Below are 27284 nucleotides of genomic sequence, written 5' to 3' on the forward strand. Positions count from 1 at the left end.
ATAATTTAAAGTATGTGCTAAAGGGGTCATGTACCTGCTTCCCCACCAATTCAGCTCAGAGCTCTTGTTTTTAATCAGGTGACTGCAAGGCTTCCCAAAGTTGGCTTGGTGCATGTTGTGCCACCTGATGAAGCAGTTGTATAATTGCTTCACTGCACAAATCGATTTAAGAAGTGCTTTCTACAGAGTCAGACCATTTGTCCATCTAGCTAACTCTTATCTACAACACTGTGATTGCTGATGGCTCTCCACGGCTTTGGATGAAAGTTTTTTCCAGCCCTGCCTGAGATGGAACATGCAAAGCATATACCCTTCCTCTGAGCCACCCCACTCCCCCAATTTTTGCAACATAATTGAACAATGGAAGGCTAATAAAGAATATGCAGTTATAAGACACATAAGAAACCGTGAATCAAGCTTAGGGTGATATCACACCAAGTCATACTCTGAGCAGACCAATTGAAACCGGAGTGTGTTTTAAATTCATCGTGATGTGTATGCTTCTTGCAGCAACCTATAATCTATAAAAGTTGGAGTACCAAGGGAGTGCTAAGCCAGTTGTTTAGTACTCCACTGTAGAAGAGTTAAGCATGAGCGTAAATAATTCCCCTTGCAATTGAAGGGTCTTCAGCACAGTTCAGCCAGACCCAAAGTCGTCTAACAACTTACGCTTACATTTGCAGTTCCTTTGCATCCTTGACATTGCCAAATTCTGGCTAAAGTAGCCTTCAGTCCATACTTTTCAGCAGGCCAATGTGTCTTGGTTTTGTTGAAACATTGCTAGCCTGATCTCCCCCACCTCCATTTACAGTTGTAAATCTATTGCAGTGACTCGTGCTTCCCGTGCCTCTTCCACATGGGAACTCCAGGCAACATATCTGTTGTTACCGTTGACATGAAGTGGTTGTAAGGGTGCCACTGACACCAAATGGGTTATTTGCCTGTGATGTGAGTAGCAATGAGTGGCCCCAGTCCCAGCTCCCATCCCCCCTTCATTTTGTGCTCCTCTTACCCAATCCCCATCGTGGTATAGAGGGGGAGCACTTTCCTTCTACTCTACCTCTCTAGTGCAGGAATGTTCAGAACATCAGTGAGCTGGAAGATGGGGAACCTGAGGTCTTCCAGCTGTTGGACTTGAATCATTCCTTCTATGCTGGCTGGGGTTGATGAGTGATGGAGTCTAGCAATTATAGGTTCCCTATTACTGACCTCACTTTTAATTCTTTTTAGCTCTATGAGGTCATCTGTGTGTTCTCATGCATACAATTTCCCTCTAAACTGGTGTGAAATGCACCCACATTATTGTCTTTCAAGGGTGTGTGTTACTGTCACTCAAAGATTGGAGTTCATATTTTTCAGTAGTGCAAAAGATCCCGAAAACTGCCTCCTATAGCTTCAACCTGGCACCTCTCCCTGCTGTGAAGAGAGTTTTGAGAAAAACACAAACATCTTGTTTTTAGTTTCTCCGTTTTGAAAAAAAAATCTGGCTTTATTTGTAAAGTCTACAAAATACAGAGGAGTCTGGCAGGACACTTACTGTAAGTCAGAAAATAAATAAGTACTTTTCTTGCTCTATAGAAGATAAAATGTGATTTGCATATATAAAATATAAAGTACGGCTCTGTACCAACATCCTGGCCGTGCCACAAGGCGGAATGGCATAAAGGACGTGAAAAATAACTTATATTCGTGCAATAAATAAATCACAGGTAGGAACAAAAGGAAACAGGGGTAGGGGAAATGCTAAATAGGGAACCCCCATAAGCATCATCACAGGGTGGAGGGGGAGGATGGACGGACGGATAGACAGACAACACTGGTTTGGAAGCTGATTCCATCATGGAGGGGGATGTGATGTCACTGTAAGCTGCAGGATGGGTGAACCCAACCATATGTCTAAAGAAATCAAAGGGTCAATTGTTTGCCATATAAATAAGTCACTGTGGTACATGCCTGGAAGTGACTGCCCACAAATACTCACTGGTTCCTATATTAGCATATATATTTAAGGGTGGAAGGTACCTTCAAGACTCATCTAATCTAACCCTCCATGTCCTTTCATGGCTACCTGCACTCAAGCCAACCCTGACTTGTTTCCTTGCCAACATCTTAACATTATCAACGAGGTGGTGAACCTAGCATTCCAGGGCTGGTGAGATTGTAGGTGGTGTACGTTTCCTTTCCCCCCCTCTTACGCTCCCAGCTTGGGCCAAAATTCTAGTCCGATTATAAAGTTGATGGTGATGGACCAAAACCGATTTCCTCCGGTGGATTAGAGGTGAATATTATGCTTTAATCGGGTGCTGGTTCCTGCATGCACCATTAGCACATCTCTGTGCCACATCTGGCCCACGAATTCCATCCCAAACCTGGTTTAAAGGGAACAGCAGCTTTATTGAAGCCTGGCTCAGCATATATTTTTAAAACCCACTTAGCATCACATTTAAACTGAGCCTCTGCTGGGCTTCTTATGGCACCACTGCTCATTCCCAGTGGAAGAGCAGTAATCTAGAGGGACATTTAAACTCACTCAAATGCTGACTGGTCAGCAATGCATAACTTTTGCTAATCAGCCTTATTTACAGTGCCACCTTATGTGTGTCCATTCAGAAGGAAGTCCTACTGAGTTTGGTGGGGCTTATTCTCCCGGGTGAATTGGGCATCTAGTATCAGGCTAACCAATGTCATGCCCTCCAAATAAACCTTGGAATCAAACTCCCATCAACCCCCAGGATTGCACCCTTAAAAGGATGCTGGGATAAATATTGTGAGCAGCTCTTAATTCCTCCGAGCAAAGCTCAGCTTCCCCTTCACCTCAGTTTCTCCAACCAACCTTTATCTGCGTAGTTTATTAGGGCAGAAATTGCTCTTGGTGTGGAGCTCTCAGTTTTGGTTTGTGTAGCCAGGATTGCTTTAAGCTATTTTAAACTGCCCTGTGTGCAAATTAATCTTTCCATATACATTTACTGGCTTGCACAGGGCTGAGGAAATCATGTTTCTTCTGCACCCTCCCCTCCCTGCACCAGTTGCAGTGCCCCCTCCCCTCTTCCATACAACTGAATGGAGCAAATAGAAGGGGGATGCAGGCCAGAGAACACTCATTCCTGTTTGATGAGTGTTCCTATGTGCAGTTTCTTCTCCTTCCTCCACCAGAGTGAATGGACATTCCCCCACTTGTTTACAGAGAGCACAAAGGGGTTCATAGGGTTTTCTTTTAGTCTAGGTTGGGGAAGTGGAACTGACGCCTCTCCAGCTGTTGTTCGGCTGCTTCTCCCACCAACTTCAGCCAACATGAGCAAAGGGCAAGGACAATGGGAGTTGCAACCCAACAAGAGATGAAGGGCCACAGGTTCCCCATCCCTGCTGCAGAATCCTCCTGACTTTGGGGCTGGGCCAGTCCTCTGCATAATTAAATTCCCCTGAAAGTAGATGCTTTTCAATTTTTGTAACGATGATGTTTAATTATTTCCTGATGCTCTGGGCCTAGTTTTTCACACTACACAGGGAAGATGGAGAGTAAATATGGAAGTTTCTCTCCTCGCAATACCTCATCTGCTATTTATTTTCACACAGGTTGATTTAGTATAATAAAGACACACTTTGCAGATCATGCTGGGGTTTCTTTCTGACTGCCTCCTCTTTGTCCCCAAATTATCATACCCCTCACTCAGCAGGAATACCGCAAAATTGGGCAACAGGCCACCAAAGCGATGCCTCTGCAAACTATTCACTCTAGAACCAAATGGCTTTCCCAGGATTTCAGTTATAATCCTGTTTCCCCTTCCCCATCTCAACTATTTCACGTGCTTTACCCTTCATTCTCCTGCCTCGCCCCATCACTCCCCTCCTCACCTTCTCCTAGCTTGCTCTCCCTCTCTTTAGGACGTTGCTTCCACTCTACGTCAGAGATCTTGCAATCTCAGCCCAAGAGCACCGTTACAACGTAGTGTCCCATGAACTAGCGTCACGCACACCTGCACAGCTGGAGACAGTGGATGCCTTTTCAAATCACTGTGGTGCGCTGTATTCTAGCATGCTATGCTAGAGTGGGATACCAGCAACTGACCTAGTCTTCTCGGCATGTACCTCAGTGACCCCTTCCTCAGATCGTTCGTACGACCGTACAGCAATAATTTCCTTCTTTGTCCCTTGCTGCAATTAGTTCCCTCTTTATTGTTATTGAGCCTGCCCACTTACCAAAGGCCCAGGTCTAATTAGGGCTGCTCTTGCTACAGCCGGTTCAAACCACACCCACAAATTGAAGAGATCTGAGCCAAAGGGTGCATGGCTGTGAGATACAATGAAGAGGAAAGGCAGAGTGACAACACAGACAAACACAGGGCCAGGATGAGAAAGGTGAGTTGACAAGGGTTCCAGAACCTTGTTTCATCCTGGATGGTTCCTGCAGCGGCAGCTCTCACCGACAACATGGCGGCTTCTAGCTAGTTTGCCCTCTCACAGGAAGGTTATTTCCCTTTTGTTAACCCTTGCAACCGAAAGGTTCTCCGAGTCTGTGTTCCCAGCTTATAGCAGGGAAGCCCTCTCTAGGCCCACCCCATTGCATCAGCTGGGGGCAAGGGTACGCAGAAAGGCAAGAGGAGAAAAACCTGGCAAACATAAAACGGGGGAGGGGGAGAGAGGAAAAAGGGGATAACTGGCCACTGCATTTCAATCCACGGATAAACATCAACAGTTAATTACGCAAGTCGGGCACCACCTTCCCACCCTCTCCTCATGAAGGTTAAGGGACAGAGGAGGAAGTTCAACATTCAGCCGTTTCGTCTTCAAGTTGATTCTGTCTCCTTTGGATGGCAGAAGAAAAGTAGAAGAAGGGGGAGGGGCCAGTGCAGCTACAGCCATTCTAGGTGAGAGCTGGGCAGAGGCATGGCAACAGGACTCAGTTCGCGACACGGGCTTACGGACACTAGGAGTATGTGGCCTGGTTGGAGCCAGATTTGACGATGGTGATGACGCTGGCAGTGGCCACCTTGCCAGTAGTGCCGTGTGCGGTGACTGTGCGGGCGAAGCCCTGCAGCGCCTCGTATTTGCCGCGCAAGGCGTCGAGCTCAAGGCGCATGGCGGCGTTCTCCCTCGCTAGCTTATCCACCTCCCTCTCCAGCTCTGTCTTCTGCTTCTGCAGCTCCTCCTTCTGACACACCCGCTTGACCCGGCAGCTGGCCGCGTAGCCACGGTTCTTCAGCGTGCGCCGGCGCTGCTTCAGCCGCGCTACCTCCTCCTTGGACAGGCCCCGCAGGTGGTGGTTCAGTTCTCGCACCGACAAACCCATTAGTTCTTCGTCGGAAAGGTGTGGCGTGTTCTCGCCCATTTCCCGTTTGATCTGTTGGTGAGCAGAAGGAGCAGGTGAGTATCGAGCATCAGAAAAACTCAGGAAAAAGGGACGTGAGGTGAGGGAGAGCAGCTCAGAAAGGCAAGAAGCCAAGGAGGAAGCTGAGCAGGTCTGGTAACGTTCTGCACCAAGGAAACCCAAGTGCTCTGACAGTTGTGATGCACATTATAAAATGCATACATTATGTTTATTTGGGGATGTCGAACCTGTGGCCCTCCAGATGTTGTTAGACTACAGCTCCCATCAGCACCAGGCAGAATGGCCAATAGTCAGGGATGATGGGAGGTGTCGTTTTTAACTACCACACCTCGACAGGACCACAGGTTCCACAGCTCTGTGGTAATGACACATACAGTGGTACCTCAGGTTAAGTACTTAATTCATTCTGGAGGTTCGTTCTTAACCTGAAACTGTTCTTAACCTGAGGTACCACTTTAGCTAATGGGGCCTCCCACTGCCGCCACACAATTTCTATTCTCATCCTGAAGCAAAGTTCTTATTTCTGGGTTAGCAGTGTCTGTAACCTGAAGCATCTGTAACCTGATGCATCTGTAACCCGAGGCACCACTGTACTTCCAACAGATAATCAAGAGTGCTCACAAATTATGTCTAAAATATGGGTGTGTTTTTAAAATTAACTCAAAGTACTGAACTTGGTCCGGATCTGACTCTGCACATCTATGCTTTAGTTCCATCAAAGTCCATAGGACTTACAAGTGACTCGTGACTAATTTATCCCATTGCTTTCAGCGGGACTAGTCAATGAGATTGAAAGTATGACTAACTTAGTCTGGATTCAACTCAGTGACTTTGAAATGATTAGCATAACAAATCAGTAACTGGTGCAACAGGTGTAGCAGAGGCTTTCTATAATCTGATATCCAGCACACTTTGAGGCGTGAGACAATTAAAACAGGAACATCACCTTGTAGAGTGCCCCCCACTCCCTGGCTGCCTTAACCTACAAGCTTCAGTTCCGCACCCCTTGAAACCACACGAAACCTCAAGGCAATTACAGTGAACCAAAAAAAGATTTATAGTAGTGTTGTTTTGAATAGAGAAGTGGTGTACCAAAACAAGAAGCGGTAAAACTCAGGCCACTGATGGCTAGCATTAGGAAGGGACACCTGGACAAGATAAGGAATCCAGTGTCTCTATTTTCAATACCTGCTCAGCCTCAAGGCCTCTTGACAAATAACACCAATTGCTCAACACTGCTTTATTATTATTGTTTCGTTTCCTCAAACATCACGGGTGTGCTCACCTACCACACACCCCTACAGGCTGTTTCGCGAGAAATCTCTCAGGAAACCGGCTTGCTCAGCTTCCCCTTCCATTATAGTCCCGGCAAGTGGGAAAACAAGTGTTATAATTTCCAGTTAAGACATTCCTTTTCCTTCCGGTTCCTAAGCTAACTTCTTGTACAACTTGGGTCAAGTTGTGTGCAAGGGGAAGCCCTTTAACTCTATATATGGGGCTGGGGTGGGGAAGGCCCTGGCACGGTTTAAGGAACATGGGGCCAAGGTGTCACATCAGACCGATGTTACCAAGAAAGAAAATACGGAGGGACTCCGATACAACAGGCAAGGTGAGCACATGCAGCACAAACTGCATGTAAAAGGCAGATGCAGCACAAACTGGTAGCAAAAGGCAGATCGTGTTGAACAAAACAAAATGTAGTGCGATCACACCCTCAGAGGAAAAGTACCAGAGGAAGAGCACAGAATATCCTTCCCCTTTCGGCTCCACCCAGACTGGAATCTTTTGCAGACACTGTCTGCTGCCACTTTCCAAAACATATTTTTGCCCACCATGAGGATTAGAAACTCGCGTTTCTCAAAAAGCTTAAGGAAGTCCAGATTCTCAGGATCCTCCTGTGCCTGTTTGCTGGTGGGAGGGGAGAAAGTCTAATTCCACACACTAACTTCTGCACGTATATTTACTGGCTCCGAACATTCGGGGAGTAGGACAGGAAAAAGTGGGCAATAATAGAGGAAGCAGAGTTGTCAAATAAGAAATGGAGGGCCCAGAGAAAAGAGGGAAAGTGGAAGGCAGGGGAGAGTAAAGGAGGAGGTGGGGGAAAGCTACAGAAAATACACAGCAGAAATGCTGGGCAAAGGTGCTTTTGCATATTTCTGAATTGTTCCAAATGGGGCCAGGTTTTCCATTTAAACATATGGACAGTTGCTCACCTGCATAATGACCAGTCTCCCACACTGGCCCACAGTTATGGGATGGATCAGCCTCTCTCACCCTCCCATCCAGGCCTGACTTTGTCCTGATCTAGAGATCTATGAAAACAAGGGCTGGGAGAAGCATGTTCTTCGGTGCAGAGTGACTCTTACCTTTAGGGCTTTGCTCGACAAGCTGTCAGATGACATTTTACGTCGTGCTCCCACCGATCCCCGGGAAAAGAGTCTGTAATTGAGCAGAACAGAAAAATAAAATAAAAATAAGCCTGTGATCTCTATCCACCTCTGCATTTTGTGCTCTCTGGTGGGTGGAGAGAGGCAACATCTGCCACACAAACGTACCCCTTCCTTTTTGCCCTGCTTGGGTCTCCCAACCCCATCCTCCACTAGCCGCCGTGCCAAATGCACAGGCACAGAACAGACACTTGGATTCTTCCCTAAGAAAACCATCCATGGGGGGGGGTGGAAGGATTCTTCTAATGTTCCACAATTCTTTGGTCCAGTAGAGCAAAGGAGAGATACCAGATTGCTGACCCAGTGCCAGAATGAGTCATGCTTGTTGGTGTGTGTGTGTGTGTGTTTGTGTGTTTTAAAAAATCTGTTCTGGTTTTCTGATGCTCACACACTAGCCCACCTACCTACCCAAAAAGCTACACACACACACACACACACACACACACACACACACACACACACCCCGCAATAGCGTCTCTACACTGGGCATGTCCTGCAGCTACCGGAAACTGCACAAGGGCAAACATTTCCTGAGAGGGAGGAAACAGAACGGTGGGGAGCCAGCTGGCGGGTGTGTCTCTGACATGCCACAGTGCCTAGAAAGCCACCAGGGAGAGAGAATCAACACAATATCTTTTTACGTGCACAGCAGAGGAATTCAGGCCGCTTGGCGGCCGGTACCTAATAAGCAAGAATCCCCACATCCCCCAAGTACAGATCTGCTCTCCTTAGGGGAACAGGCATTAAGCAGCTCTGCCTGCAATCAGGTGTCTGTGCATTTTTGGGACCAGCTGTTTCACTACGCAAAAGGACTATCTCAGTTACATCCACTGGCAGACGCCTTTGCGTTGGCACCGGTAGCCTGAAGAATTTCTTGTTAAAAGATTTTGCAGCAAAAAGGGCGGTTGGCACCCTTCACCAGCTACCATGACAACCCTGGCAAGGCCCCGCTGCTGCTGTCTGTCCTGGACCCCATTATTATTATTATTATTATTATTATTATTATTATTATTATTAGACCCAGCTCCCTCAGCAGTGCCCATTGGCTGGATCTATTCACCCTTAAAAGCAAAGCAAAAACACCTGTTAATATTTTATTGGTTCTTGTTTCCCCTTAACAAGACAATCAACCAAGAGAAACAATAAAAGGATAATAGCAATTTGTACTGCAGTGTCATACAATTAAAAGTTTATGCCACCAGAGCAAAACTAAAAGGGAGTTTGGTGGGCGAGGAACAGGCTGCAGCAGTACAGACCCCAAATGCTGGAGTGTTTATTCCTCTTTGCGCCACTTGCTGAGGGTAGCTTTCGCATATGCTGCAAGAGCAGATAAGTCTTCCAACCACTGGGCAATCAGGGGAGGAAACGCAATTCCCTCCCAGCATTGCAACACTAACTAGCCTTTTGGCCACCGACAGGACGTGCAAAGTCCAACTATACTGCCCTTCTGTCAAGGCGCACAATGTTGGAATATAACTAAGTGTACCATGGGCACCTGAGAATTTTAGGGATTTTCCCAGGTCCAAGTTTATACTGACAACAACTTCCATCCAAATCAGCGCCACTATAGGGCATGGCCAGATCATACGTTTCAGCACTGCCCCGAGGTACCACAGCACCAGCAGCTATCTGTGGGTACAAGGTGCCTGTTCAAAGCATCTGTGGGGCTACAGATTTCCCATTCTCAATGCAGAAGACTGGAAAGCTATCCCCATCAGGCATGTGAGCCCAAACCTTGCTATGTACAAATACTGGACTGGGGAAGCCAGAGTTCATAATCTTTGCTTAGCCCTCGCTCACCTAGGGCCAGTTAATATTTTAGCCTAACCTCACATTTATATGGCAAACCTAACCTCACAGGGTTGTTGGGAAGGTAAATGGAAGGAAACCATGCCCATGGCCCTGAACTATTTTTTTGAAGAGGAGAGAATAAAAGCATTTTTTTTAAAGGTGCTAGAGATCAGCAAGGACTTCATTTAAGAGCAGGCTATTTTCTTTTTTAACTGTCATGCATTTTGAGCCTTTGGGGATAGGGACAATTAGATCCAAACAGGCACCACAAAAAAATTCCCATTTATCCTACTGCTCCAGAAGCCTATGAAAATCAAGCAATTTCCAACATGCTGGCTGAGTACTGTTGATTCCCTTCTAAAGGGAAGGGGACTCCAGAAACAGACCAATGAAGCCTGAATTTATTCTAAGCGCATAATTTGGGTGTTTGTGTGGAAAGAGAAAAGCACAAAGTAAGATCCGCCTTGCCTCTCTTTCTAAAACTTGATGGGAGCTCTACTTCCTTGATCCCAAAGAAAGGGCAAATTCAGTCAGGTCAAATTTAGTCATGTCAGCTTCGGCACCTGAGGTCAGCAATTTATTTTTGCAGGATTTTTATACACATTCCCTCACAGGAGCATCAAAGCCCCAGGAATGAAACCTGAGGCAGAAGTTCAGGCGTGGCGTTCTTTCAAATCCGCAGTAATTTTCCTAAGAGTCATGTTCACCACACAAAACAGACACACACACACACACACGGTTAGGGCCCAAATGTATTTGTGGAAGATCCCTGGCCGGAGAAACAGCCAGATGTATATTCCCCGTAGAATGAGAGGAGGAGGTAAAGGAGGGAAAAAGTTACTCAAGTCTGTTTGTTTTGCTCATACTGAGACATGCCTAGACAGGAGACTGGGGACAGATGCAACGGCAATGGGCACAGGCCCAGCAGCTAGAGAAACAGCAGGTTCCCAAGTCTTGGAGAACAAACAGGACCTCCTGTTTGAGGAAGGCAGAAGATCCCCACAATGCCAGCTTGGATTGGGGCACTGCTAACCTGCCCCTCCAGAACCAGGCCAGAGTTTCTTCTAGGAATAGAAACCTAGCCACACATGCACTCAGCAGCTTCAGCTCAGTGAGCAGAAAATACACTCATTTTGTTTGGCTTCTGTTGCCGCAGCTTAGTCAGTCACCATTTTCAACCCTCAGGGCAGCCGTGTTTCCATGGGAGGACAAACAGTACCTGTCTGTACAGTCAAATGACATTCAAGATGGGAGGCAGAGGGGAACCATGAGCTAATACATTTCCTGCCAGTATCCCCAGCACGCAGCAGGCACGAAGCTATCCAGGTATAGCTAAATAGGCCCGATTATGCTGCTGGTTCAATAAAGCATATCGAAAAAGAAGTGACTCTATAAAGACCTTCTTGGGCAATCATTTCATCTAACCATTGCACATTGTAACTCATTTGTTGCTGGAGTCCCAGGCACCTTTCCCCTTTTCTGGACGGTGCATGTGCCCCGTGACACAACTCCCTTGCTAATGTCATACTTTAAATATTTTTCATCTTTAACGCTTTAGGGGCTGGACATTCCCCTTCTTGTGCCAGTCAGCTGCATGCATACTGAAGAATATTCTTCCTTCCTATGAGTCCCAGGCATTCTGCAAGCCTCTTACTTAATTTCCTTTGTTAAATACAGCTATCCTCTCCAGTACATATACATACATCCCACATACATTACGAACCTTGGTTTGTTTTAACTATGGGATGGTGTTAGGTGTGAAACCAGCACCCTTCCCTAACTAGAGTTCGTTTCACCATCTCACCCCAGACACTTGCCAAACTACAAAGGAGGCTGGTTTGTTTGTTTGTGGGGAAACTTGTGGCTTAACACTACATGCAAACCAGGCCACAACACACCTTAAAAGAAAACAAAAACAAGGTTATGGATCTGCACCACTCAGTAGCAACCTGTGGGGGCAAAACATCACACTAAGATGCAGAAAGCTTGTTTTCTCCTGCTCCGGAGTGTAGGACCCAAACCAACGAATTCAAGTTACAAGAAAGGAGATTCCAAGTAAACATCAGAAAGAACTTTCTGATGGCAAGAGCTGTTCAACCATGGAACGGACTCCATCAGAAGGTGGTGGACTCTCCTTCACTGGAGGTCTTTAAGCAGAGGTTGGATGGCTTTCTGTCACGGATGCTATAGTTGAGATTCCTGCATTGTAGGAGGCTGGACTAGATCAGGGTTTCCCAAACTTGGGTCCCCAGGTGTTTTTGGACTACAATTCCCATCATCCCTGAGCACTGGTCCTGCTGGCTAGGGATGATGAGAGTTGTAGTCCAACAACAGGAGACCCAAGTTTGGGAAACCCTGGACTAGACTAGAGTCCCTTTCAACTCTACAATTCTATTTATCTATGATTATATCCTTGTGTTGAAGTAGTTCCACTGGGAGTACAGCTGCAAGAGAAATCGGAAGACATCTTTACCATGCCTTCCAGCCCAGGGTCTCTCAAAGCTGTTCACAGCAAAAATAAAAGAGTACAGTGGTACCTCGAGTTAAGAACTTAATTCGTTCTGGAGGTCCGTTCTTAACCTGAAACTGTTCTTAACCTGAGGTATCACTTTAGCTAATGGGGCCTCCCGCTGCCACTGCGCAATTTCTATTCTCATCCTGAAGCAAAGTTCTTAACCCGAGGTACACTTTCTGGGTTAGCGGAGTCTGTAACCTGAAGCGTCTGTAACCCGAGGTACCACTGTACCAACAACAGAAAATCAGGGTGCAATCCTGTTGTTCTGAGAAGAATGTCCCATAGGCTAAAAGGAAAACCAGGTTTTCCTCTCCACCAGTGGAGAAGGAGTTCTGCTGCATCCAAAGCCCTCTCATTCCACCAACACACCCTGACATGGGGGCTGAAATGTATGTCAGTTATGGAGCTGGGTTATTTATTTTCCCTGGAAGGAAGAAAACTGAAGTGGAGGAGGGGAACCTGAAAAAAATTGAATGAAACCCACCCCACTAACAACAGCCCAGCAGGCCATGAGCGTAGCCAGGAATTTTGTTGGGGGGCGGGCAGAATGTCAGTTTGGTACCTATTTTTATTTAGGGGGCAGTTGCCCCCCCTTGGCTACACCAATGTAGCAGGCCTTTAGATTTGGCAGTTTGCTTTGGATTCTTCCTTTCCAGGACCCATAGGGGCCTCGCTCTATAAAATGAACAAGGAAGGACAGACAGGAAAACCCCACTCCCACTTTAAGCATAGCCCTGCCAAAATAAATCAACTTTTTGCCACTCCACAGAAGGCCAAGCGCCACAGAGCCAAGTGGACCTCTCTTGGGAGGCAATCTATAGCTTAGGTGCGTTTTCTTTAATCCTCTGGATTCATTGTACCGGATTGAGCAATATTAACTGGCAAGCAGGCCACAGAAATAGTTAGCAAGGCACCCCAGGGTTTCCCTCCCACAAAAAAAAAAAAGTGATCAGGGTGGCCATGTGCCCTACTTTAGAGAGGACAGTGCTTTCTTTCAAAGGCTGCCTGGCCCAAGTCCAGTTTAAACGATAAAGAACACTAGATAGCTCAGTCAGTAGAGCACGAGACTCTTAATCTCAGGGCCATAGGCTCAAGCCCCATTGGGCAAAAGATTCATTCTTGCAGGGGGTTGGACTAGATGACCCCCGTGGTCCCTTCCAACTCTATGAAGCTATGAAAAGGAGAACAACAGAGCAGGGGCCTTGAAAGTCGCCCCTCAACAGTTGGCAGCACCTGGACTGTAGACTGAGCAGGCACAGAGGTCGCCTCAGTAACAGTCTTCCCCACTACAGTGAAGTGCATTTTTTAAAATTTCTATTTAAACCACTTATTTCTATTTAACACCACTTATTTCTAAATTTGCATCTACCCATTTCAATGAATACATGGAAATGTGTATCAATCACTGGGCTGGGGATGAACCATGCCATTTTTGCAAAGCTTTCCCCCTCCGCTACCTAAATGCATGTAATGTATCCCCTCTGAACATCTTGCTGCTTTGGTAAAGGTAAGGGTTAACACTGAAAGCTCAGCAAGAGTTAATAATGAAAGCTCAGCCTTCTATTTGCCTCATCCAGGACCTCTCTTACCCTGAAACAGGGAATGTCACTACTACAAAGTTTGAGAACGCCCATCTGCACGTAAAGTTACTTCTAATATTTCTATTACCCATTTGAGGGCGAATTCAATTTTAAGTCGCTTTGAAACCTCATCTTGGCTGGTGCATAAATAGGGTATAAGTGAATAAATAAATAAACCCATCATTTAGGACCTCCATACACACTGCCTAGGCTTGGGTGCTGCTAACACAGTGGTTTAAAAGGAAACAAATCAACATTTGTCTGTGAATTATGAACAAGCCCCAAAGAAGCATACAGCCAGTCTCCTCCCCATCTGAAACTAAGGACACACTTTTAAGAACAATACCATCTTTGCACAGAGAGAGTTTTTTTTGGGTGGCTGTCCCACAGGAACTTAATTCCTACCACCCCTCTAGATGGAGAATCTTGCAGAAGTGTTAAAAGTCCTCTTTGGGCTCAACTTGCAGAGTTAATTAAGACAGAAGAGGAATGATATTTTCTTCTTCTTTTTTCTCCTTTTTTAAATCATTATCTGCCCCAAGCCCTTCAGACGGGCTTGGCTATCCATCTAAATAAATAAGAGAGGGAGAGAGGGAGGGAGAGTCCTTTCAGGAGGACTGATAGGTCAGAGACAGCAGGAACGTGGGCGGGAGAAAAGCCGGCTCACTGTGAATCAGCAGAAACAGGTTGCTAAGGCCATCCATGTTGCCCTCTCCACTGTGCAGTCCACCAGTACCGAAGGTTGAAGCGGACTGCTGCAAAGTAGCCAGGCATGCAAGCTCCCCCCCCGCCCCCCCCGCCCCCGTGCACAAAGCAGGGCTGACGGACAAGCCACAAGGTAAACCAGGACAGGTAAAGGAAAACACGAGAAGATGTGGCGTGTCAGGGTTTGCGCAGATGGAAGACGGATGAGATTCCCCAGCCAATGACAGAAGAGGAGTCAAGATGTTCTGGAAGAGGAAGCAGCACAAAACACTCAAAGGACTGCAATACAGAGAGAGCGTCCCTGGCTTTTATTCTGGGCTTATACTCAGAGGTATGGGAGCACTGTATGTGCCAGAGAAAACGGCACGGTAAGCCAACCTTTCCCAATCTGGTGTGTGCCGCCTCCACCCATGATGTTTTGGACGTCGATGCCCATCAGCACAGCCAATGGCCAGGAAATATGGGAGTTGGGAATCCAGTAATATTTGGAAGGTATCACATTGGAGACGCCTTGGGTACAGGAAAGTCAGGTACTCTAGTGTACGTCAGGTGCAGCCAAGGTATACTTCCAGAATCAACAGGGAACAGAGATGGGGAAAGGACACAAACTGAATCATGTGTTCAGCCTCCCCACCCCACACACCGGGAAGAAAAGAAGGAAGAAAGGAGACTGGAAACGAGAGCTGAAGCAAGGGGTGGTTGGCTAGTGAAGTGTTGAAATCAAACTCTGAACGAGGAAGTCCTCTGTTCACAATCAGTGCTGTGTCCAGATTTTGGACAGCTTGGGCAAAACATCCTCCATGGGCCTTTATCCACCAATGGGACCACCTGTTCTCTCCTGCCACTGTCACAATCCGCTCACTTGTCAGAAAAAGAGTGGTCGCTGAGGGGGAGGGAAAGACACCACACAATGGGGGTGGGGAGTGGATCTTCGGAGCCCCCCATCAGTGCGGACCCTGACGCCAGCCTTTGCTTGATCCCCTCCCCTGAACTCTCTAGGTGGCCATAGGTAAGGCAATATCAAGCTGAAATTCTCAATGCACGTACCAGAGAGTAAGCTCCACTGGACACAGTGGGATTTACTTCCATGTACATGGAACAACGCGGGTGGCGCTGTGGGTTAAACCACAGAGCCTAGGACTTGCCGATCAGAAGGTTGGCGGTTCGAATCCCCGCGACGGGGTGAGCTCCCGTTGCTCGGTCCCTGATCCTGCCAACCTAGCAGTTCAAAAGCACGTCAAAGTGCAAGTAGATAAATAGGTACTGCTCCAGCGGGAAGGTAAATGGTGTTTTGGTGCACTGCTCTGGTTCGCCAGAAGCGGCTTACTCATGCTGGCCACATGAACCGAAAGCTGTACGCCGGCTCCCTCAGCCAATAAAGCGAGATGAGCACCGCAACCCCAGAGTCGGTCATGACTGGACCTAATGGTCAGGGGTCCCTTTACCTTTACCTCTACATTTGTAAAATTTGTGCTGTCAGGCATGTTCCCCACCTCAATCTGCAGTATGGGGATGACGACACTGATCTGCCCTAGAGTTTTCGTGAAAATTAGCGCATGTTCCATACACTGAAGCGCTACACAGATGCTAAGGTTTTTAATTTTTTTAAAAAACAGTTCTATAATACTAGAGAGAGTCAGGGCCTTTCTGTACAACTAAGGAATACCGACCACAACCACATTCCAACCTCTGTGAAATACTCCTATATTATAGTAGCACCACATTGCATCCCCGTGGGTAAGGATGAGAAGAAGCCTTGCAGCAGAGGAAGCTTCTTGCAGGGGCTGGGCTATCCTTACTGCAACCTTCTGCCCCCCCCCCCCCCCAATTTTAAAGTGTAAATAAATGTGTGCTCCAGCACAAAAGAGAGGGAAGGGTGGAAAAGGAAATGCTAGGCTCAGATATCTTTATAATGTAGTTCAATGTGCAGATTATAATGTTGCTTAAAGTTGTAGCTAGTACAAAGTAAGGTGGCTTAACAGCTCACAGGGGTGGAATATCAACGTCATGTTACATCACTGCTGAAAGAATTGCACTAGCTCTCAATTAGCAACTAATGTAGGTGCAAGGTATTGATATACAAAGGTGCATTGATATACAAAGCCCTATTCAGCTTGAAGCTGGAAACTAGGATACCTAAAAGACTGTCTAAGCCTTACATTCCCAACTGATCATCACTCTGTTTTGCAATCATCTGGAGGTGCATGCCTGGGAATCATTGGATCTGGACTGTTTTCACACACTAATACCCCATCCTGTAGAATGCTATCCATTATATTTGGAATGAATTGGAATGAATTTCTGGAACCGAATTGCTTTTTCTGTGCAGCCTGAGCAGGAGCAGTCACCGTTAAGAAGAGGTCGGAATAGGCCAATATATATGGGACTGTCCTTGGATCGAACAACTGTTCCTTAACTTCTCAAACTCTTAACCTAGCTCAAGGTTGTCATCTGAACTAGACAGATATTTAACTAAGAATCAATCACAGTCAGTCCATCATTTGAAAAATAAGACTTTAGAGCCGTCTTGCCCAAAAATGGCAAACAGATATTCCGTTTTGGTGACTGATACCTTGCTTTAAGGAGCTATTTGGCACTTACCGGTAGCTTATAAACCTGCATTTCTAACACTGCCTACTTTACTCAAACCTCTGCTGCTGTTTAAACCTGCATTTTCCTTCTCATTTAACAGAAGTGCAGCTATCCCCACCCCATATATATTGTCTCACCTTTTCATGAACTTGAGAGAATTTATCTTTAAGGAAGTTCACGGAGTGCTGCAGGCCACTGTGTGTGTGACGGAGAGGGGGGCAGTGATTTGTGCCAGACATCACAAATTGCATCATAGGGAATGTCCAACAAGTCTCCATGACACTTGTGTAACCACATTCCATGAAGCAAGCCGAGTAGATGGAAGGGGGAGGAGTACTAGGGGGAAGTACTGCTCTCCTCACCTCGCTGGGACATAAAGAACAGATGGGTAGACTGCATACAACTAACTAGTAAACAGAATAACAAATAATAAAGCCATTCATTGGAAAGGCTTAGAAGCACACAGCAGCCTGAACGGTTTATAGCAAGCGAGTGCCCTTGGTGTTATACTTCTCAGGACCAGGAAACTAAAGACAAATAAGAGGTGTATGTTAGGATAGGGTTGCCATACGTCTGGGAATTCCTGGACATGTCCTCTTTTGGCAGTCCTACAATCCAGGGGCAATTTTACATTTGAAAGCAAATGTACTGGATCTTGGATTTTAAAATTTGTGTGTATGCGGGTGGCTGTGGTTCAGGCTCTGGCAGTTTCCCTAAGAAAGCTCAACAACCTTTTGTGTCCAGATTTTTACCTCTTGAAATATGGCAACCCTGTGTTAGGATATTTAAATAGGTCTATGGGCTTGTGATCATTCTCCTACCCTCTTTTGGAGGGCAGCTTCTTTCCACGCTTCTTATGTTTGAGGAAGGAGGCTGCAAACAGCTAGGAGAGAAAAGGGATTACTCTGAAATATAAACATCTGTTTACCTTAACCTGCCAATTTAGTACATGCATCAGCCACCCTCTGTGCAATGAAGCACTGTGACTGAAACCCAAGTTAGCTCCATAGAATTCAATGGGACTGCTGGCCTCAACGCAGCTTGAGAGATGGTTTGCAACAGGGCATTTGCATATTTCTGTGTACTTTTCTCTGTCCCCGAAGAGCATGTTAATTGAACTTGAAAGCAAAAGCGAGATGCAGACAAGGTGGAGAAGAACAGCACAACCCAAAGACCTTTAAGTGCTGCATTCAACATTTGAGTAGACCCATTAAAAATAATGGATATTATTAACTTAGCGTCACTGATCATAATGGGTCTACTTTGAGATGCGCTGTGTACACGGCATACATTTAAAGCACATTCCTTAATGTGCTCTAAATGTATGGTGTGCACACAGCCTAGAATCCCAAGGCTACAATCCTAAACCCATTTATTGGGGAATAAGCCCCACTGAGCACCGTGCAACTGAGGAATCGCGCACAGGATCGAACTGCACGGGGACTCACAGAAATGACATCATCACTGGGTGACTAAGGAATAGCAGCACAAATGCATAATAAGATTCATGGGTTAGAAGTCAAGACAGTAGGAATGGATGCAGCATGGTGGTCAGATGCAAGAGAGGACAGAGCCCTGTTAGGAACACAGGAAGCTGCCTTATGCCGAATCAGATGACTGGCCCTTCTAGCGCCCACACAATGATTGACAGCAGCTTGCCACGTTTTCAGAAATGGAGTATTCCCCAGCCATACCTGGCATCGCTGTGGATGACCTGGGACCTTTTGTATGCAAAGCAGCTGCTTTGGCTGTCCCCAGTCCTCTTTTTCCACTTGGCCCCCTAGTGTGCAATACCAACTGATAAGCAACCAATCCTCGTGGAACCACAACTCCAGAAGAACCCAACACCTTCAATAACTGGCATAGGGGCTCCAGACAACTCAGTGGGTGGCGGCAGAGATCAAAATAAAAACTCTCACCCCATTTTGCATCAGGTTCACTGAGCCTACCACCGTCTCTATGTAAACTTTGCAGCGTAAGCTTCAAAGCCTTTCAAACTTGGGAGCTGCCAACTCATCACCTAGAGGAGTTAAGGCAGGAGATAGTCCTTATATTTGGCCTGCTGGCACAAATCATTATTATGGCAATAATTTAAGTGAAGCATTCCAAGATGTGCGCTGTCGTAGACCTGGCACCCAACTTCTAATGAAGCTTACTCACCTCACTAGAGAGTTGCTACTTCAAAACGAGCCGATACTTCTCAATGCTGTGTATGCTATTTCGAAAGCAGAGGCGGCTTATAATTGCATATGCATAAACATCTGCAGACAGCTAAACTCCAGCATAATAGTATCAAATGCTCAAGATAGTTCCTCATAGGACACCAAGTTGTGCTTTCTAAGCCAACAAGAAACAGAAGGTTTACATTACCACTTTCCCCACCAAGCAGCAACTTACTGAAACCCCTTCATAACCGATGTTGCTAGACTACAACTCCCATAATCCCTGACCATTGGCTGTGCTGGCAGGGGCTGATGGGAATTGGGGGTGCAACAACATCTGCAGGGAGGTAGATTTGCCAGCGCTGCCTTATATACCCAGAATGCCTTCCCCACTGTGTTCTCCAAATCAACGTCCATCAAGTTTCAAGAACTACCCGTGTCAGGAACTATGCCAAAGGGAGGCCAAAACATTGCAAACTGTTTTCCAAAGCTTGGATTCGCTCAGATCAACACTGCATGAAATCAGTGTGGTAGAAAAGGAACCCGTGTCAATTATCTGTTATTTGTGAGCAGACTCAGTGTACATGGCTCTTTCATAAGTAGCGTGTGCAATGAGACAGGATCCTGCTTCCAATCTAAATGTTGACAAAGGAGGTGGGAGAAAAGGGAGGATACAAATGGATTAATGTGATCAAGTGCTAATGTGGATCTGTTTGGTATCAGCCTATATTATAGAATATGATATGTAATGGAAAATAATTCCAAAGGGCATTAGCCAGGCACCATCTCTGTCTGTCTTTCTGGTGCCTACGGAACACCTTCAACTTTAAACAAGCCTTTCAAGTGGCTTTCTTTATCCTAGTCTGCATCTGTATTGGAACTATATTTAACTGTTTTTTTACGTGAAATGGTTTGACGTATGGAAATGTTTTTAAACTTTTCTGCTTGCAACTGTTTCATTTTGTAATTGTATGTTTTATTTCTGCAACCAGCCTTGGGACCTTCTGATAAAGGGTAGGTGAGAAATCAAAATACAGTGGTACCTCGGGTTAAGTACTTAATTCATTCCGGAGGTCTGTTCTCAACCTGAAACTGTTCTTAACCTGAAGCACCACTTTAGCTAATGGGGCCTCCTGCTGCCGCCGCGCTGCCAGAGCACAATTTCTGTTCTCATCCTGAAGCAAAGTTCTTAACCCGAGGTACTATTTCTGGGTTAGCGGAGTCTGTAACCTGAAGCATATGTAACCTGAAGCGTATGTAACCCAAGGTACCACTGTAAATAAAGATAGTCTGAGGACTGGCTCAGTCATTACAGCATGACACTCTTCATTTCAGGGTTATGGCTTCAAGTCTCACATTGCGCAAAAAGATTCCTGCACTAGATTACACTTGTGGTGCCTCCCAACTCTACAATTCTATGATTCTACTGGTGTTTTTTTTTTAATTATATTTTATTCAAATTTCAAGAAAGAGTTTACAAAAATAATAAGATAATAGAGAAAGAAAACAAACAATAAAAATACAGAGTAGAAGAAAAAAGAAAATAGAAAAAACAGTAAAAAAAAGAGTTGACTTGTTGCCAACATAACCTTAGTTCATTATGACCTAAAGATGATTTTAGGTCAGAGAGAACCAGGTATCTGATAGGATTCTGATAATTCTGAATTTAGGAGATGAGGGTTACTAGGTCTCTCTGGTACTATTGCAAGATTGCCCCAGGTCAACAGGTGCTGCTATATAAATTTATGACCTATGGATCAAAAGACCATACATTTTATGGTCCATGCACCAAATTTATATCTAAATCAAAAAATGGACATAGTGATTTGAGGATATTGTGATGTGGTATGGAGAAATCTATAAGAAAGAGTTAATTATTTGCTTAATTTCTATTCTCTGAAAGAAGCCAGCTCAGCATTAGCGATAGCAGCTAAGATCTCTGTCTCTATGTCGGTCTGAACTTTCACTTTCCATTAGGATGGAATCCAGTGTTGCAACAGTCTCATGCCTTTAGGGGTGGCTAACCTGTAGTCCTTCATATTTTTTAGACTTCTTCATCCATAATCCCTGGCCATTGGCCATGCTTGCTGGGGATGATGGGCATTGGAGTCCAAAAACATCTGAAAGACCACACAGGTTTCCCGTCTTTGTGCTACATATTAGAGGAGGGCTGACACATACTAGCGTATTATCTGTGGCAGGCAGAAGAGAAGAGAAAGGAAACTCTGAACCCGAGTGGTATTTTAAGATTAGTTTTCCCACCCTTCTATGCTTCTCCCCTTTTCATATGAAATACAGTTTAGTCCGCTTAATTCCATGTCAATTTAAAATTAATGTGAGACAGGACAGAGTAAAATGAAAATGATAAAGATTCACTAGGGTGAATGAAGATCGCAGCGAGTCCCTCAGGCTCAGAGGGAGCCCGGCTACACCCTGGCTTCACAACTCAAATTTGCAGACCAGCAATTTAAATGCTGGCTCAGCTATCCGTCTTGCTTTAGGTTACCTGTTCACCTTTTTGTTATTTGGACACATGAATTTATACTTTTTTACCTTTGTCTGTGCAGATTTTTGCAGCCATCATGGGGGGCTAGCCACTCATTTATTTTTTACTTTCTTATATTTATGCTCCACTTTTCTTATATCATGGAGTCTAAGGCAGCATACAAGTGGTTCACAGGAAGTCACTCAACCAGGCACTGATCAGATCCGGACCGACTTGGCTTCAGTCAAGTAGCTGCTTCCTATAACTTCAGACAAGACAGCAGTAGCCAGCTTGCAAACCCACCCAGAGAGCCTGACTCTGGACATCTGAATCAGGTCACTGACTGCTCTGAGATCTTGTGATGAAGGGTGGTATATGAATCTAAATAAAAATAATAATGAGGAGGAGGAGGAGATAGTAGTGGGTTCCTGCACCTTTAATAGTTGTGTATTCCTGTCTAGTCCTGTCCTTCTTTATATCTGACAGCTCAAGTTTGTTTGTTTTTTTATAAATATTTATTCAATTTTTCAATTTTATACAAACAAAAAAAGAAAAAAAGAAAAATATTAAAAACAGATCAATTTCGATATAAATTTTTCAATAACATGTTTCTTTGACTTCCTCATACCTCTCCTTCTTGTTTTCTAGTTCAAAATGATTATCCAGCAAATCCTAATCTCTTAACATTCCTTTTAACTAACACCTTATTTTCCAATCAACTTTTTTAAATTTTATAACTTAAACAATATTTATCCCATTTCTTTTTATCGTAACAGCTAGAGACCACATAAAATCAATCCAGCATCTGACAGCTCAAGTTTGAACTCAAGATAGAGAGGCTGCTTCTAAACTGGTCCTTTGACTTGATACCTTTCACATGTCATGAGTCACAGTCATCCCAAACAAAAACCTACTAATGCTAACAGCCTAGTTTTCCTTGGAACAGAGCCCCATTGATTGCAGGTGAAACTGCAACCCATTTACTCACGTTTACTCAGAACCTGCTCCATCAAGTTCAATGGCATTTACTTCCCAGTAGATCTGAATGGGATGGCAACCCTAAGGATAGCATGGCAAATCACACCTGCTAAAATCCCTTTTCTACACAACTATTAAAGGTGCAGGATTCAGCACATCAGCTTTTATCTTCTTCATCTGGCCACCCTATCTAGGAAATGCACTTAGGATCAACGTGCCAGTTTTCTATTTATTTAATAGATACCACCTTTCAGCAAAGCCTCCAAGGCAATTCACAATAAAATACAAATCTCATGTCATAAAGAGCAGCATCTTTTAAAAAAACGAAGCAACATTATAAGCTCCTAAGGAGCGTAGGGTTTAGCAGATAAGGGCAAGTCCTTTGAATTGTCCCCTATTCCAGCAACATCTTCCCTTCCTCATTCATGTTATGGGAACCAAAACAATACTTTGGCTTGGGGAGGGGGAACCACAGGTATAGCATCACATGAATGCACGGGAGCCCATGTACAGTTAAAGTGTCATCATCAGGATTTGCAGTTATGCAAATAAACAATGTGTGACAGCTGAACAAGCCCAGACATTCAGATATATACCACAGCACACGAAAGTCCCCTCAGCAGAGAAAGGGGTGGGGCCAGAGCACATGTTTCATAGGCCAAGAGGTACATTTCCCAACATCTCCAAATAAAAACCTGCAGGTAACAATGACAGCTGCTGCCAGTCAGTGTGTGTGTGTGTGTGTGTGTGTGTGTGTGTGTGTGTGTAGACAACACTGGTTTAGACCAACCAACGGTTTGGATTGGAATAAGGAAGTTTTGTATTCTCGGTTTATTCTGTCCCAATAGCGGAGGTGGCAAACATTTGGCCTTCCAGATTTTGCTCAATGACAACCCCCATCAGCCTGACCGAGCACAGCCAAAGGCCAGAGATGATGGGAGGTGTCTTATAGCAACATGGGGGGAGAGAGGCAAAGGTTCCCCACACCTGCCCCACAGAGTCTAAAAACAAGTTACACACCACCCTCTTGAATGTTCCATTTCACCTCTTCCTCCCTGTCAAATGCTTCTCTAGGGAAAGATACCCATCTTTCTGTTTCTCTTTGAAGTGCTGTATATCTTGATGGTGCTAAAGATAATATCAGCCAACTCTGACCAATGCTTTCCTCTTTCTAGCTCGCCTGGACTCTTCCCACCTGCATTTGAGAGAAACCTGCTGCAGTGTAGCTGCATGTGATCTGTGTATGCATGCAGGAGGACACGTTCAGAGGTCACAGTTACTTTTGGCGTGACCAGTGTTGGCTTGGGGGGCTTTCAGAGGGTTGGCCAACCTTGAAAGTGGCTGAGAAAAAGGTTAGCAAAGTCCTGGTGCAGCACACGTTATCTTCAGAAACAATAAGCACCAGATTTTCTGTGCACAGAAAGCATTACTAAATGTAGGCCTAATGAAAGAATTTCCTAAGCAGAGTAATAACTAGCCTGTGGACCAAGCCATTAGTTGGAGAATTACATTCCTCAGAAGCCATAAACATGCATCAAAGAGTTTATAGCAGGCCAGAGATGGAACCACAGAGTACTTGTCCGTGGCAAAAGTTTCTGTGAAAACCGCAACAGCTAATTGGGCTCTCAAAATATTGTTATTCTTACTTACTCCTGGATATTCATTTAAAAAAAATATATACTATGCAGGCATTCATATACAAACATCAGACCCTCTTTATAAAATGCAGAAAATACAGTTTTCCGCTTATATGTTAAATATGTGCACTATGTTTATAGTGGGTAACTTTTTATACCCTGATGGGCGAGTATAAATAAAATCATCATCATCATCATCATTATTATTATTATTTAAAAGCACCTTACAGTCTTAGAAATTCTGACCTGTGAGTCCCTGAACTTGAATGTGCCAAACAACTGACAACTGACTATATGCCTTGAATGATGCTGTTTTCCTGTTTTTATACTAAATGAATCAAAATAAAAATTAGCAGGCAGGGAATTATCATTATTTTTGTTGCCTGCCTAGATGGAGGTGGTCTGTTTTGTTGTTTACTGTATCATTGCTTAAGAAAACTGAAACAATTACAAAGCATCAAAGAATTGTAGAGTTGGAAGAGACCCTACGAGTAATCTAGCCCAACCCTCTTCAATGCAGGACTCACTTGTTTTTACAGTTTTCTCACAAGTGATCGTATCTTTTGAGATCTTTGCCTGTTTTCTCACCCCCTGGATTTAGTAATTTTCCTAACTATGATATCTATTGGGTAACCTTTGCCTTTCAACCTACAGTTTTTTCCTCTTGTTTCAACTGTCCCTCTTTTACCTTCTATTCTCTTTTCTTTCTCTGAAGCGTTTTATCTGTCACCTACATGTACAGCCACCACCCAACTCACTGGAAAAATTGTAGCCATCTCGGCTGGAAAGGCTCAGGTAGGTCTTTTCTGCAGCGTGTGGCAAGACTACACAACGGGATACAGATTAAAAATAATATTTTAAAGAAAATGCCTGAAGAGAATCAAATTGCTAGTCAAATAATATAAAGTGGTTAGTGTCAAATAATAGACAACTGGTTACTCTCAAGCTCACGCTAGATGCTAGTAGGGTGGCCAGATGCAACAGGGGGCAGTGACTCCTGCTTCTTTCACAGTTGCATAGAAGATGGAATATCAGTAGGTGTAGTTTGCAAGACAGGTTTCCTGGTGCCCACCTGCCACCTACTCTGGCATTTTTGAGGCACTGGGCGAAAACCACATTATTCTCTTGCAGCCTCTTGGGTTCCAAAATTATTCTTTAAATTGACGTGGCTGTTTTGCTTCTGCTCTCTCTCTCTCCCCCGCCCCACATTGTTTGAGCTTTGTAACAGATCCTCATTTTGTTGCTTTCAAACAACTGGCAATGTTTTATATCATATTTTACATACCTGCAGCCCTCCAGCCGTTGTTGGAAAAACCTTGATCATCCCTAACCGTTGGTGTGGATAGGAACTGGAGTTAAGAGTTCTTTAAAATCTGGAAGGCCACAGGTTTCTCCTTCGTGATCTCTCTCTCTCTCTCTATATATATATATCTCGGCAGTTTTCGAGGGGGGCGGGATTCCTTCCTGATCCCAAATAGTTAGTCAGGACTCCCCAGGCATAAAGGATACTCACAACCACCCAGCCTTATTCTAGAGAGAACATTCACACAGCACTGCTCCAGACCGGAGTACTCCCGTTTTATTTTTGTCCTTAAAAAATGCTGACCTGGAAACTCTCCTGTGGAAGTTTCCCAAAGCCCCCCTCCGTGTTCCCATTCCTTGACCTCTTGTCACCAGACTCCCAGCCCCCTTCCGGAGGGTCAGGGAAGCTGCTTGGGGAATCCCTCCTCCTCTACAAGTCTCCCCCGGCCCGCCAAAGCCAGGACGCCGTTCTCTGAAAATAATAACTGGCTTTTTTAAACTACGCGGTATGGCGTGGGGGCGTGGGGGGGGAGAGTAAACAACCCTAAAACAGAAGTCGGACCTACACATAACCAGAGGATTTTCTGGCGGAGACCGCCCTGCCACCCCGAAACCCACCATCAGATCCCAGATCACGTCCGTGCCAGACAGACATCTTTACATGTGACCAAGGCCGCAGCACGTGCATACACATGGTTAATATGAACTATGAGTAACTCCAATGTTATTAAGCGATTTCCTGCCTTTTTGCAGCTGTCTCGGCTCCCTCGCAACTGCGTGGATCGAAGACGGAGACCCAGAAAACGGGGGGAGGGTGAACCCACAGCCTTCTTGGATCGGGCTCCTATCCATACCCCCCACAGACGAAAACTACGCTCGTGGGCAGAAAACGCTGCCTAAAAGAGCCTCGCGAGTGGATAATGGCTCTCGCTCTCGTGTCCTGGAGGAAATCGACACCAGCAGCCACTCCTCGCCACCGAAAATAAAGCCACGAAACGCGGTTTTCCGCCCAGCCGTCAGCCTCGGTGCGCCCGCGGTGTGCGCAAGGCGCCCCGGAGCCCCGGCGAGGAAGGCGCCCGGGCGCCCAGAAGCAGAAAGGGACCCCCCCCCTCGTCCTCTGACGTCTCTAAGTTTCCCTACTACAGAGTTGCAAACGCGCCGTCCACTTACTTCGCCCGAACGCCCCGAGTCCGCCTTTTGTTCGCTGCCCTTCTCCTTCCCTTCTCGCCTTCCTTGGGGAGCCCCCGCGTTTTTCTCGCCGATTCGGCTCTCCAAATCTCCTTGTTTATTTCTGTAAACGAAGTTGTTGTTTTCCGAGGAGAAGGGCTGAGCTGGGCTCTGCGCTGCGATCTGCTGAGTTGTAATATGAGTTTCCTGGAATTACTCACTCACAGGATTCTTTTCATTCATAAAAACACAGTCATGCGATGACATCATTCTTTCCCCTCCCTCCCCATCTTAGTGAAGGGCACAGGCAGGAGAGAGGTGAAAGGAAGCTGCCATCTTGGTGCTGGGCATTTCGTCTTAAAGGGACCCGCGCCTAAATCTTTTACTGGTGCTAGTGCTCCTTTTCCAGAATTAGCAGTTCAATCGCCATCTGCACCCCGATACAAACAAATGGATTGTTTCTGAGGAAAGAGGGAGCCACTGAAAGGAGGCAAAAATGCCAGCTTCAGCTATACAACTATTTTTGTACACCTTATTTTGAAAAATGTTCCTTGTTTCTGAACACTATAACTCACAACTTCCTAAATTAGCCTTTAA

The 27284-nt window shown here is 45.4% G+C and overlaps 1 protein-coding gene across 3 annotated transcripts; it reads right to left on the bottom strand.

The window, feature by feature from the left end:
• Positions 1–1453: 1453 nt before the first annotated feature.
• On the bottom strand, positions 1454–27041 carry MAFF (MAF bZIP transcription factor F). 3 transcript variants are annotated; one of them, XM_083573992.1, is made up of 3 exons: positions 26691–27041; positions 7693–7765; positions 1454–5338 (listed from the first exon to the last, which is right to left on the bottom strand). In XM_083573992.1, the coding sequence occupies exons 2-3, from the start codon at positions 7726–7728 to the stop codon at positions 4925–4927; spliced, it is 450 nt and encodes a 149-aa protein (XP_083430118.1). In that variant the 5' UTR covers positions 7729–7765; positions 26691–27041; the 3' UTR covers positions 1454–4924. The 3 variants fall into 3 exon arrangements, with proteins under 3 accessions (XP_083430118.1, XP_083430119.1, XP_083430120.1); XM_083573993.1 differs by lacking the exon at positions 26691–27041 and adding an exon at positions 26264–26639; XM_083573994.1 differs by lacking the exon at positions 26691–27041 and adding an exon at positions 25504–26024.
• Positions 27042–27284: the final 243 nt, after the last annotated feature.

The sequence above is a fragment of the Podarcis filfolensis genome (genome assembly GCF_964270895.1).
Source record: "Podarcis filfolensis genome assembly, chromosome: 10".
Lineage (NCBI taxonomy): Eukaryota > Metazoa > Chordata > Lepidosauria > Squamata > Lacertidae > Podarcis > Podarcis filfolensis.

Excerpts from the sequence above, each read along its gene's own strand:
- MAFF (XM_083573992.1), bottom strand. The coding sequence starts at position 7,728 with ATGTCATCTGACAGCTTGTCGAGCAAAGCCCTAAAG. Across the intron at positions 5,339-7,692 it reads TGTCGAGCAAAGCCCTAAAG|ATCAAACGGGAAATGGGCGA; the intron begins GTAAGAGTCACT and ends GCTCACCAACAG.